The sequence below is a fragment of the Maylandia zebra genome, linkage group LG20 (genome assembly GCF_041146795.1).
Source record: "Maylandia zebra isolate NMK-2024a linkage group LG20, Mzebra_GT3a, whole genome shotgun sequence".
Lineage (NCBI taxonomy): Eukaryota > Metazoa > Chordata > Actinopteri > Cichliformes > Cichlidae > Maylandia > Maylandia zebra.
This window is the reverse complement of record NC_135186.1, coordinates 3,102,830-3,116,079: the sequence shown is the minus strand read 5'-3', so window position 1 is coordinate 3,116,079 and position 13,250 is coordinate 3,102,830. Positions and strand designations below refer to the sequence as shown.

At 41.3% G+C, this 13,250-nt stretch overlaps 1 protein-coding gene across 8 annotated transcripts in view; it reads left to right on the top strand.

Annotated features, from left to right (window-relative positions):
- Positions 1–12,949, top strand: part of wnk3 (WNK lysine deficient protein kinase 3) — a 40,092-nt gene extending 27,143 nt beyond the window's left edge. For 7 of the 8 annotated variants that reach the window (XM_004558735.4, XM_004558731.4, XM_004558734.4 and 4 more), the window contains 14 exons: positions 186–229; positions 2,237–2,366; positions 2,487–2,603; positions 2,693–2,794; positions 2,902–2,947; positions 3,051–3,203; positions 3,305–5,322; positions 5,541–5,787; positions 7,461–7,546; positions 8,281–8,621; positions 8,755–8,990; positions 9,080–9,175; positions 9,267–9,430; positions 9,748–12,949. In XM_004558735.4, the coding sequence (XP_004558792.1) occupies positions 186–229; positions 2,237–2,366; positions 2,487–2,603; positions 2,693–2,794; positions 2,902–2,947; positions 3,051–3,203; positions 3,305–5,322; positions 5,541–5,787; positions 7,461–7,546; positions 8,281–8,621; positions 8,755–8,990; positions 9,080–9,175; positions 9,267–9,430; positions 9,748–10,296 (4,329 nt within the window). In that variant the 3' untranslated portion in view covers positions 10,297–12,949. The remainder of the gene's footprint in view (positions 1–185; positions 230–2,236; positions 2,367–2,486; positions 2,604–2,692; positions 2,795–2,901; positions 2,948–3,050; positions 3,204–3,304; positions 5,323–5,540; positions 5,788–7,460; positions 7,547–8,280; positions 8,622–8,754; positions 8,991–9,079; positions 9,176–9,266; positions 9,431–9,747) is intronic. The other variant, XM_004558732.4, reaches the window with a different exon arrangement.
- Positions 12,950–13,250: the final 301 nt, after the last annotated feature.

Here is a 13,250-nt window from a genome sequence, read left to right as displayed (position 1 = left end):
ACCTTTTTGATTCATACTAACAAATTTTGATTCCTAAGTGTATTCATAGAACGTGTCCTATATGTCATTTGTCATAATCACACTATTGCTTTACTTGCCGTTAACATAGCTAATCTATTTTTGCATTCTTTTCTTCATGCTGGCATGGTTTGTGTGTGTGTGTTTGTATATATGTCACTCTACAGGATGGTCCTTGTAAGACAAGTGCAGATCGTCATTCTTCATCAGGGTAAGTGATATCATTGCAGTCTGATTTCCATATAAATGTAATCTCAGTACTGAGTGAAGCTGTAATTTGCCATACAAGGACTTAAAACATGCTCAGAGACTTGGTTTTTCTTTTAAATTGAATTCATTTTGCAGCTAAGTAGTAGTGCAAAAAGATTGTTTTTTAGAAATCATAAGAGTCTTATGATGTAATAATGTTTTACATTTGAATCCTTTACAATTTCACATTAAATGTTGAGTGAGAGCCTTTAAACTGCTTCAAGCATGGCTGCTGCTTTTAGATCATTTGTGGAAAACTCCTCTGCATTTTTCCCTGGGTTGCACTAGATTTTAAACACTGTGGCCAAATCACAAGCCTTTATCTTTAAAGGCTCATTTTGGGTAACAATGCATAGTCTCAGTGATCTTTCTTTGGCAGGTCAGGAGTATTTGGTTTTGGTTGTTCTGGTTCAGCCAGAAAAGTCCATTGCACTGTGTGCTGACCTGCAATAACACTATGACAGAAACCATAGTTCAGGTGGTTTTTGTTGGATGTTCTTCTCATTGACAGTCTGACCCTCAGGGTCAGATTCCTCGCGCATAGAACTGCCGGTATTGAAAACGATGAGAAGTTTGCTTCTGTTTGGGCCTCTGACTGACGTGCCACATTTGGAATCGGACACACTGGTGTTTGATCTCTGCTTCATAGACAGGAACTTTGCTCTTATTAGCAGTGATGATTCTGGACAGCCATTCACAAATGCAGGTTAAAGCTTTATTATGCAAAGGATAATCCATATGTAAACATCAGGAACACAGACATCTTCTCTGGGCTAAAGTTCATTTAAAATGGACTGAGGCAAAGTGTAAATATGGTCTGTGACAAACAAAGTTTGAAATTCTAATTGGAAAACATGAATGCTGAGGCACCACACTAAACAGGGAAGGGACCATCCAGTTTGTTATCAGCACTCAGTTCAATAACCTGCATCTCTGACAGTATGTGGTTACATTAGTGCCTATGTAATAATAACCCTGAACATCTGGAAAGGCACCATCAGTGCTGAAACATGTATACAGGTTTAGAGCAACACATGCTCCCATTCAGATGACATCTTTCTTAGGGAAGGTCTTGCATACTTTAGCAAGACGGCACTAAACCACATACTGCATCTTTTACAACAGCGCTGGCTTTTTGGTAGAAGACTCCAGGTGCTGAAGAGGCCTGCCTGCAGTCCAGATCTGTCACCCATTTAATCCTTGTGTGGTGTTCGTATTTTTGTTACTCAGCCAGTGTTCATGGGTCTGGTGGACCCGCTAGAGTTTTGGCTTTCCAAATTAACACTATCAAACAATTTTATGTTAAATTACTCAACAGATGTTTACTTCATCCCAATTACAAGACATATGAACAGCAAACATGGTTAATTTTTTCCCTTTACCTTTGTTAGATCACATTTATGAATTAATGTGCTTCTCGTTTTTCTTTTATATAAAATGTTATAAATAAATCAGTTATAATCAAGTGGAGTGAGTGGAAAGACACAACACATTTACACGTGAAAAAATAATTAATTGTTTAATTTTTCTTTTGAAAAAAACTGAACACGGGTCTCACAGACCCGAACACCATACAAGGGTTAAAACATTTAATGCATCATGAAATTAAAAATACCACAAAGAAGACACAGGATGTTTGAGCAACTAGAATCCTACATGAGACAAGAATAGGACAATATGCCTCTCCCAAAAGTTCAGCAGCTGGTCTCCTCAGTTCACAGATGTTTACAGACTATTGTTAAAAGAAGAGGGGACGCTACCAAATGGTAAACAGGGCCCTGTCCCAACTTTTTTGAGACATGTTGCTCCAATGAAATTCAAAATGACCTGATTTTTGAGATTTGGAAATCATTGCATTCTGGTTTTTTTTCTATTTTATACAGTATCCCTACTTTTTCATAATTGAGTTTATACATTTATACACACTTAAGATTTACAATACAATTTCTAATCTCCATGACACCTTTAGGTGTATACCAGCCAGTGGTGAAGACCCCTTGCAGCTCTTGGCGAATGGAAAATTAGAGAAACTTAAGTCTCAGAGACGAGCTTCCAGCCAGAAGTCTGAGAAACACCAGTTTCAACTGAGCATGCTTCAGGTGAAAAAATATAGGAAACACCAACACCGACTTTATTACTATATTTGTTAAAGTATATTTATGGATATTAAAAGATTAATAGCAAAGAATAAATGTGATTATTTGTCTTGTACTTAATAGGTGTCCGGCAGTGGGGACAATATGGTGGACTGTCAGTTGGAGACTCACAGCAACAAGATGGTGACATTTAAGTTTGACATTGAAGGGGATGCACCCGAGGACATAGCAGATTACATGGTACATTACTGTATGATCCTGTAGTTTGCACTTATTTTGAAAAGTATTGTTTTAATTTTTGATGACTGCCATTTGATAAAACTTTGCAGGTGGAGGAGGACTTTGTCCTTGATGTGGAGAAAGAAACATTTGTTGAGGAGCTCAGAGCGATAGTTAAGAAAGCCCATGAAATGCTTCAGACACATTCAGAGGTACTATCAGTCTAGCCTCTTTAGTTTTTCTGTTTTGTTTGAATAATGCTGAATCTGAGAAAACGTGAATATATATACAAAATGATAAATCCTTATTTTCGTACTAGACTGGATCGACTGACCAGTTACAAGTCAGCACTCCCACTTACTCCAGTAAGTTTAGGCATATACAAATGTTCTGGTAGAATGGGAATATGTTCTATGTGATGCTTCTCAACTTAGTAGAAAACAGTAATCAATCTTTACGGTTTCTCAGTGGACCCAGTGCCCCATTCCTCCCCAGTGGGACGTTGGCGGTTCTTTATCAACCAGACTATCCGCCACAGAGACTCTCTTTCCAGTCAGGGAGCAACCACACCATCACCCACTGCAGAGACAAGGATTCCCCAGTCTCCTAAAAGAGAGAAAGGTGAGCACTCCTGGAGTCGGTTTTATTACTTTGGCTTATTAACATGGCCCATTTGGCCACATAACAAAAACTTAACTCCGTGTTCATTTCTGCGGCTGTAGAAAGTGAAGGATCCCAAAGTCTGGAGTCCTTGAGTGGAATGGGCTCTCCTTCCTACCCCACCCTTTCTGCCACCTCCCCCCCAGACTCCACTGTTTCAGTACCTACTTCCATGAGCCCCTCTGCTACCGCAGCCCCTGTTCATCACACAGCACCTGAAACCAGGCCTGGACCAGCCTCTGTCCCTGTCACCACCTCAACTGGCCTTATCTCAGCTTCTGCTGACCAAATTTCTATTGCTCCTTTAACTATAGCAACATCTGCTGCTGCTCCTGATGCTAACCTCACCAGCTTGTCCACTGCTCCTGCTGTTGTGTCTCCCTCACCCATCACTATTCATCCTGATAACCTGACTTCTCCTGGAACCAGTGTTTGTTCCACTGCGAGTCAAAGTGTAGATGATACTCTGATCTCTGCTTCAAGGCCCCGTATGTCTGCCGTGGACCAATCTTCAGCCTCTTTTCATTCCCCTTCTCCTGCTGTAGTCATCCCTTCTACTGTAAGCCAACTTGGCATAGAGCAGCAGCAGACATACACCCAAGTAGCCCAACCAGCCCCACAACAGCCACACCAACAGCTACAGTCTGCATCACAGCAGCAAGTACCATCACCACAACAGAAACTGCAGTCCCAACATCAGGTGTACCACGAACAAGTACCACTACAGCAGGAACGAGCACTTCAGCAGTCTCTCCAGCAGTTGCATCAGCAGCAGCTAATTCAAACACAAATACCACTTCAACAACAGCTGACTGAGGTGCAGGGAATGTCTCAGCATTGTCATTCAGAGGTGTTACAGCAGTCTCTGCCTCTGCCACCTTTTCCTCAGCAGCCAACCGAACAACCCCTTGTTCAACAGCAGACATCAAAGTTTTCCCCACAGTTGCTGCAGCAGCCTCAGTTACAGCAGTTACAACAGCAGATTATGAGTCCTGCTGGTCCATTGCCCCCCAAACAAGCCCACATTGATCAACAGCAGCAGCAGCAACAGTTAAACCTACAACAGACATTACACTTACAGCAGCAGCAGCTACAGCAGCAACAGCATCAGATGTTTATGGGTGCTGCAATTTTGAAACCAGATCAAAACCAAATGCTGCCCCTATCAGTTAGTCAGCAGTTTCTTCAACAGCAGACACAGCTAAATGTTTGCCCAGTACCACAACAGCAGGTCCCACAACAAACCCAAGTGCCTGTTGAGCTGTTATCACAACACATACAGGCACAGAAACAATCACAATATACTGAGCAGCAACAGGAGATGGTTAAAGCTGTGGACACGCCCCTCAAACAGCTGCAGTTTCCACTACAGAAGCAGTCCTCCTTACAGATGTCAGAGTCAGAGGTGTCCACGGGAGAGACAAGTGTTACAGAGGACACAGGGAGTTATTCTGCCCCCTTTCATCCCTCCTCTGACTCCTCTCTGCCACCTCTGCATCTGGGAACTGCTGAAACCCCCTTACCCACATTCTCCCACGTAATGACGCCATCCCCTGTTCAACCTTCCTCCGTAGCCGAGTCAGACAGCGAAGGCCCCCCCAAAATTGAATTTGTAGACAACCGCATAAAAACCTTGGATGAAAAGCTAAGGAATTTGTTGTATCAGGAGTACAGCAGTGGGACAGCACTGGCTGGGGGGGCTACCTCTGGCCCAACATCAGCTGCCTCCACATCAGCAGGTGGTGATGAGTCATCAGAGCCACAGTCAATCCACCACTCATCTTTCCCCCCACCTGCCTCCATCTCAGATACTTCTCCACAGTCCTCATCCTCCACTACTTCCTCCACCACCTCCCGTTCATCTTCCACTTCTCCTGACCCAGAGAGAGAAGGAGGTGGAGAGAAAGCTTCCAAAGAGGTGCCCAACTCTATGGAGTTGGACCCAGTGGAGCAGCAGCTTGGCCCATCACTCCTCACCACCTCTGTCTCATCCAGCCCACCCACCCCTCTTCTGCCTCCCAATCAGGATGACTCTGCTGGGCCCCAACGCCCACCTGTACCAGGAGAACCAACCATTCTTGTGAGTGAATACCACAGATTAGATTTCAAGTAAATTCTCCTTCAGTTTGTCTTTCACTGTAGTGAATTATAATTATTGTTCTGTTTCAGTGTGTAAATGTGACTCCACTATGTTTCAGCTGTCCGCGATTATTTGTATTATATAAATGTTTGAGTATCTCTGCGTTTTTTTATAGCTCAACTCCATGCAGCCACTCTTAATTGTCTTAACTGTTCTAGGCTGTACCCTCACATTCTGACACCAGTGCCATTGGAGATGCATCATGGCCCCCCAATCAGCAACCGATCCCCCTCCGGCACGGACAGCAGCAGCACAATGCAGGAGGTGGATATTTTGGCCTAAACCTGACATGTCCTAGTATCAGAAATCCTGTTAGCAAGAAATCCTGGACTCGAAAATTCAAAAACTGGGCATGCAAACTGCGTCACTCCGCCAGCTTGTTCAAGAAGCCCAGAGTCCAGCAAGGTAGCGTCCTTTTAGGGAGTAAGCGCGCGCGAGAGAGAGCGAGAGCGAGAGAGAGAGAATGGGATGTTGGGGCATGGACCTAAATCTAATATCTAGTACTAATTTTAACATAGCAAAATAACTTTTTTAACCTTTAAGGCTTTAAAGTTAATGTTAATGGACATTAATGTTTCCAGCTAAATAATACTGTTTTATGTATGTTTTTTTATTTGGTTATAGTCCCCCCTGTAAGTCCCTAGTGTTGACATCACTGCATACATTACTGTTTGTTTTTATTTATTGATTTTTTTTTTTCTAAATTCCTTTTTACTAAATTTCATTTTCTTGGCAGTCTTTCTTTTTGCATGACTTGCTCACTCAGGGGCGAGAACAGTGGAGCGTAGAGGAGGGTGGGAGATTGGCACAGTGTAGGAAGAGTTTGGCATCACAAATCTGATGTCCTCCCAGTGCTGATGAACTATGGAGTAAAGACAAGCTGTGCCTGTGCCAAGGAAATATTCCTTCACATCACACCTCCCTTCATTGTCCCAAGTCCACAGGCACTGCCAGCAACAATCATCTCAACTGCACCTGCTGACTCAGTGTAGACAGCGTAATGCAACTCACATCATTACACAGATAGCATAGATGCTAAGTTACCAAGCTGATGTTATGTAATTGTTTGTAGTTCAGAATACATATAGGCTTATCCTGTAAACTCATACACAGTAGCACTGCTCCAAAACAATAACATATGATGTAGCTGTAGTGAAGTAAGTGAAGGTCATAATATGTTAGAATACAGTGTGTGCATTACCAAAGGATTGTAAGTTACTGCCGGGCTCTTTTGCACACGTTTAGGTTTTCCATATGGCTACGTTTTATCATGCTTTTCAAGTATTCCAGTCATCTTGCATGTAATCGTGTTTATGTGTGTAAAGTGTGTAGCAGTAGCTTAGATCTTCTGTTACAAGAGCACATGCATGAGCATGTATGTTATGTTCTACACGCGTGACTAATAATGGACCATTACCTGTAAGTAACACATATACCAGGCTGTATATATTTTATGTTAATTTTTATGTTTTATTTTTCCCTTAAAAATGGCTGTGGTGATCCATGTACACACTCTAATGTCGCAATCCCAAATATCAAACACACTGACCAATATCACTGTTGCTCTGACAAAGATCTTAAATGTGATATTGGGCTACATTGTCTAATGAGTGGGTGGAGCAGTGATGACTTGGTGAGAATGAGAGCGTGGATGTGTGGGTGGGCTATACTGTATTTAACTGGTATTTTAAAATATGTTTTTGCTTTTAATGAATGCATTTACCACTACTCCCCACACCTCACGAAGTTTTTTTAACAACTTTAAATTCACAAAGACCTCATTTTAAAATTGACATCCACAGAAAGTATGTTTACACAGTTTACAGATTTGCATGCATGTTAAAGAAGTCACAATGTTCTGTGATTTGAATGGCCAATTCTTAACACTGTGCCTTTGTGTTTGTTCTCCGTGTCTGTCCTTTTGCATTTGTATGTCTCACTGTCATGTGCATTTTTCTGTTTCTGTTCCTTTCTTGTATGTCTGTATCATCATTTGTGTGTTTTTTATACGTGTGTTTGTGTTTTTGTATCTTTGTCCTTGTCTATCCCTTTTGTTTTCATCCCTTTCTCATTATCAGAAGCAGATTCAAGCAGTCAGCTGTTTAAAGATGGGAAGGCAGGAGCACCACTTAATCCACCGCAGCCTTCTAAAGGACGTTTTCAGGTAGGAGCACATTAGCTGATTCTTGTTAGTCTCAGTCTTTGGCACAGTCTGAACTAGGGCTGCAACAAAAAATTTTGGTAGTCGACTAATCTGCCAGTTTTTCTTTGATTAGTTGATTAGTCATCGATTAATATTTCATATTCATATGTTTCCGGGTCAAAATAATGACCCAGGAAGCGCTTAGCAAGTATCATCCTGAGCAGTTTCTGACAGTTAAGCTAACATAAACATGACGGTACGAACATTTACATGAACAAGGTATCAGTGTGACGAACTAACTTAACTTTCTAAAACTGACCCATTCAGAGTTGATGTCACAGCTCCAGGGGGCGGGCCTTAAATGTTCGTGCACAGCAGTACTGCTGTTGTGAAAGGAAAGCGCTGCTTTGCACAGTCTGCATTTAACTTTGCTTGTTTTCTGTGAAATGCTTTCACATTTTTTAAAATCTCTGTTTCCATTTTCTGCTGACCTCCTGTTTTGCAGTTCGCACTACATTCTTTTTCCTTAGTATTGTCTGCAGTCTTGGCAGACGATATAGGTGATACTTCCCCCATAGCTTCCTGTAGTGTATTGCAGTTACAAAAACACATTTACTTGGTATTAGTATATGAAGCGTTGACAGTAAAATTTTGCATCAACTAATTTTTATAGTTGAGTCATGAATTATGCCGACAAAATGTTGCAGCCCTGGTCTAAACAAGCAATGAAGATTTCTCACATTATTAATCACCAGGTGACTCCAGTGCCCCAGACCTCTCCTCCAAAGGATCGCCCGTCGGGCCATGGTGGTGGCACTCACAGAAAAGTTGGCCGTTTCTCTGTGACCCAGACTGAGACTAAGAAAGATGACAGGCAGACTGACAGCTCGCCAGTGTCTCCTGATTTGGTGAGGGAGAGGAGGAAATCTCGGGTAAAGGAAGGAGATAAAGAAGAAAGTAAGAGAACGCCATCAATGGCCCACGCTCCTCGAGGTCCTGGCCACAGCCACTCACCCCTTGGAAGCAGTGATGATGATGATGAGAGTGAGCTAGAGGATGAAGACCTGCGAAGAGAATTACACAAGCTCAGAGAAAAGTAAGTCAACAAGGGAAAGAAGTTTTATTATTGTACAAGACTTTTGCCTCTCCATTTATTGAATTTTCTTCTTTGTGTCTCCGTTTATTTTTGTTTCTTTCCCACAGTACATAACCGTTCTCTTTCTCTGTAGGCACATCAAAGAGGTGGTTTCCCTTCAGGCTCAGCAGAACAGAGAGCTCCAGGAGCTGTACAGACAGCTTCGTTCCCTCAAAGACCAAAGACAGAGTCTGCCTGCCTCCCTATCTCGTACCCCTCCTCTTCCTGCAGCGCCCCCTGCCCTCTCACCTCGCAGGCCCAGGCCAACCAAAACAAAGTTTCGGGCCAGGCCTCACTCTCACATAGACAACAATGGAGTTACACATGCTGGTGAGGCTTTTACTATTTCTTCCTCACTTTCTTGTTTTGTTTTTTTAGATTTGCTCTCTGCGAAACTGTGTCTTGTATGTCTCATCCAGGGATTCAGCAGTCAAGCAGCTTTTCAGGTAGTGAAAAGAATAGGCTGTCACTGTACTGCAAGCCAGAGCACCTTACTACGCTACCTGCTAAAAGAGGTACGGTTTATCCTCGTAGTGCTAAAATCGGGTCAGCATACCATAATTAATGTCAGTTGGTGCCATGACGAGTCGCCTTGTTTTTCCACAGATCACAGTCCTCTAAGAAAAAGTACATTCACAGACGAGCTGCACAAACTTGTTGATAATTGGACAAAGGAGACAGTGAGCACCACCCCGCCTAAGCCTTCACTGAATCAAATTAAGCAGATTCAGCAGGTGCAGGAGTTGGGAGGCTGGAGCCAGGGAACTGAGGTAGGACTACACATGAAAAGTGTTGTTGGTATATCAGGCATGTCTTTCTTAATAATTAATTATTTGGATAAATAAACTTTATATATTTCAAATGCATTTTACTGAAAACTGTGGCTTATTGTTTATGAGAGGAAAAAAAATCTTTTTTGAGTGTGATTTTGAATTACCAAACAATTCTTCATGGTTTTTGGTGATGATGATACAACTAAGTCAGAAAGCTTTAAGAGTTTTAGACAGTTCTTGAGCCAAAAGTACCAAAAGGTTTGTTTTGTTATTGTAGTCATAGTCTCTAAGTATTTACTGCTATATTTGTGCAGGTGGCTCCCCCAGGTTGGTTTCCAGTGGCACAGGCGCCCACAACCCCTGCCAGTTTGACTGTGGCACCCTCTTCCCATTACACGGGTGGAGGAAGCCTGTCCACCCTGCACTCTCCAGGACCTCCACCACAAACACACTTGGCTCAAGTCCCGCAGATGCAGCAAAGTTTACACCTTCATCAGTCTCTCCCCCTCCAGCAGATTAGCTATCCACAGTCCCAACTCTGCCAGCAGATACCACAGCCCCTGATGCAAACTCCCATGCAGTCTCAGTCTTTATCACAGACACCACCCATCGCCCAGCCTCAAAGCCAACCGCTGCTGCCTTCCCAAATGCCCACATCACCAGTGTCCACCGCTACATCTTTGCTGCCTGGTAGTGGTACCGCTGCACCCACAGATAGCGCTGCTGCTGCTGGTGGGGCATTTTGCTCCTGTTCCTCACCCTCTTCCACCTGTTCCTCATCGTGCTCTACTGCTGCTCTACCTACCAGTGCCAAAATTCACCAAACACCCCCCACCTCTACTCTTCCTCTGGGACAGAAATGAAACCAGGTGAAGTGTGAGGCCAATATGAAGGTCCAAGAGATGGACGTAAAGCAGATCCATTTAGAGTGTTAGTTCTGTGTACGTGTGCGAGAGTTGTGACTGCAATGACATATGGGTTCTAGTGTACTTGTGGATGTGATGGGAAATGAATGTGAAAGAAAGGTGATAGGTTGTAGCATGTACAGGCAGAGGGTAATGTGAAGCATGGCTGGGGTTTCTGAATCAGTATTGAGCTGTATAAAGTCTTTGATGTATGAGTGTGTGCATTTATGAGTGTGGGTGGATTATTTGAGTACATATCACTTCTGTCTTTGGACACAAAATAACATTAACGTTTTTGTTTGCAAACCAACTCAGCGGGACCTGAAATCTCCCTAAGCAGAGACGAGAAGGACAAAATATTTGACGGTGTTGACATTTTTCTTTGGATTTGTCAATGCTTACAGTGAAAGGACTATCAATTTTTAAAAGTGCAATTAGTAATGATCATCTAAATTGATCAGCACGTATTGTTTTCATTTGTCTTTAAGGCATAAAATATTTTTGTAGAAGCACAATGATTAATACCTGATGCATAGGGGATTTTGTTCATCATATTTTAAAACTGTAAGCCTACAGATCAAGTGTTTCAAAGGCAATCAGAAAAAACCCCCCAAACTGACAGCAGCATGTTTCAGAGGTCAGCACTTATCCGGCTATCCATTTAACTGCAGTGCAAACAAACACACTGTCGAGGTGTCGTGTACCTGTACAGCATGTGCTTGATTTTATATTGTTTTATGTTTGTAACAAAATTAATATGACCAGATGAATCCATAATATGATGGTAAATTCAAATCTGCCATCTCTGTTCAGTAAATATTTGGGTGCATTCAACCCAGGACTGCATGATTTTATGGCTGGCTTGACTTGCCTAGTGCAAACTGCTTGCACTCGCTGTATATTCATGAATCTCACAGTTACTGTTTGCAGCCCACTGAGGTAACGAGTCATATACATTTGCTTTCAATATGATATGATTTCACATTTGACATTTTCCTTTATTTCTGCTGCATATCATCTATACCAGTGCTGAAGAGGACGATTTAAAAGGAAAAGAAAAAACTGCCAAGTTATCATTAACTAAATTATAAAGGTATTCTCATATTGCCTTTTTCTAAAAATACTGCATTTTTGTGAGCGTGTGAGTTTATTTTTTTTCTGTGTGACAAAGTGTTGTAATAGTCCTGGTATAGTGCATTAATTCATGCATCAAAGCAGCCTCTCAAATGTCACTGTAGTCAAGTGGAATTGTTTACGCTGCCTATGTTTTAGGCTTACTTTCTAAAAAAAGAAGAAGAAGAAGAAGAAGAAGAAAAGGAAAACAACAGAAACAAAACAAGTGAGCGCTTCAGTCATACACCAGTTCTAAGTTTGATCAACACCAATGTGAGATCCTCACATGCTCATGTGTCAGCTTTGTTTGGCATTGTACAAATTCCTTGTTTCAATTGTGAGCAATTTAATTATTAAATATAGCCTGTTTGAATTCAACGATCAGAAGATGCAATGTGGGCCACTGTGCTTTATGCACACAACTAAAGGTTTACTCGAGTCAAACATCCTTCATTTCTTGATTTCTAAACTCATTTTGTAGTTGAAGACATTCAGAGTAATATATCATCAGCAGATATATTACTGTACACTCTGACAGCTTATCAGCCATACACACATTAGACCATCGATGGTTAGGTGTTAATACATTTTTTTGGTCTAATAAATAGCCAGTAGTCAAAGCGGTATTTCTGATTTATTAATAATAGATTGTGTGCCACAGAAAACATGTGATTTAACAGACAAAGACTGCTAAATGTAAATCAAAGGCATGAAACACGAGTGGTTAAGAGGAATAGTTCATGCCAAGTGGTATGGTTGTTCAGAAGCGGCATAATCTAGAATATAAATTTACAGTACTCAGTATGTGTTGCTTTTCAAGACTACCCACATTTTCACAGAGATGTACTGTAGTTCATTATTAGTGAAGGTGTGTGTGTTGACATGTCTGATACTAACATGCATCTAACAAGCTACAGCTTAATGATTATGACTCATGAAGAGAAGCTGACTTTGTCCTTGAAGTGTTACCAAAATGTTATCGAAAAGACAAAGATTATTTTTGTATTTTGGAATGAGGTTGTACAAATTGTAAAATTGTGTTCCCCCCGCTACAAATCAGAGGTTATTTGAAACTAGAAAACTGGTTTTCATCCATGTTTACATGGGACTCCCTGTCTTGCTCTAACTCTGACAGGCGAAGCTCATTCCGGATCATATTCAGATCATTTTTGGTTATTTTGCCATCATATTTTAGTTTTGAACCACTGCAGCCCAGATGGTACATAAAGTAATGACACCTCACCTTCCCACTGAGCTTTAGGTCACATTAAATGAAATTAAAATAAAATTAATACAAATTAAACAGAAAATCTGGGGGCTCCCAAAATGACACGATTGAGAACCATGGTTAAAAAGTACATTTGGGCAGAAAAGAAAACTAAAGGAATAATGTATGTTGCGGGTGATTTAGCCTCTGTAAATTCTAACTAATTCATCTGTTGATTTTATTTATGTTTTGTAACTAATCAAAATAAATGATGTCAAACATCAAATGACACCAGTGTATAGGAGGTTTATTTGTACCGTAAGTTCACTGGGCACGTGGGATGTTCATATATATGCTATATATATGTGTTATTGTGATGATAAAACACAATAATCATTTGTAAAACAAGTAAAACCTGGGCTACATTGCCAATCAAAAGTTTTTTTCTTTAATTTCATGACTATTTACATTGTAGATTCCCACTGAAGGCCTCAAAACTGAATGAACAGATATGGAATTATTTAGTAAACAAAAAAGTGTAAAAAGTCAAAACATGTTTTATATTTTAGATTCTTCAAAATAGCCACCCTTT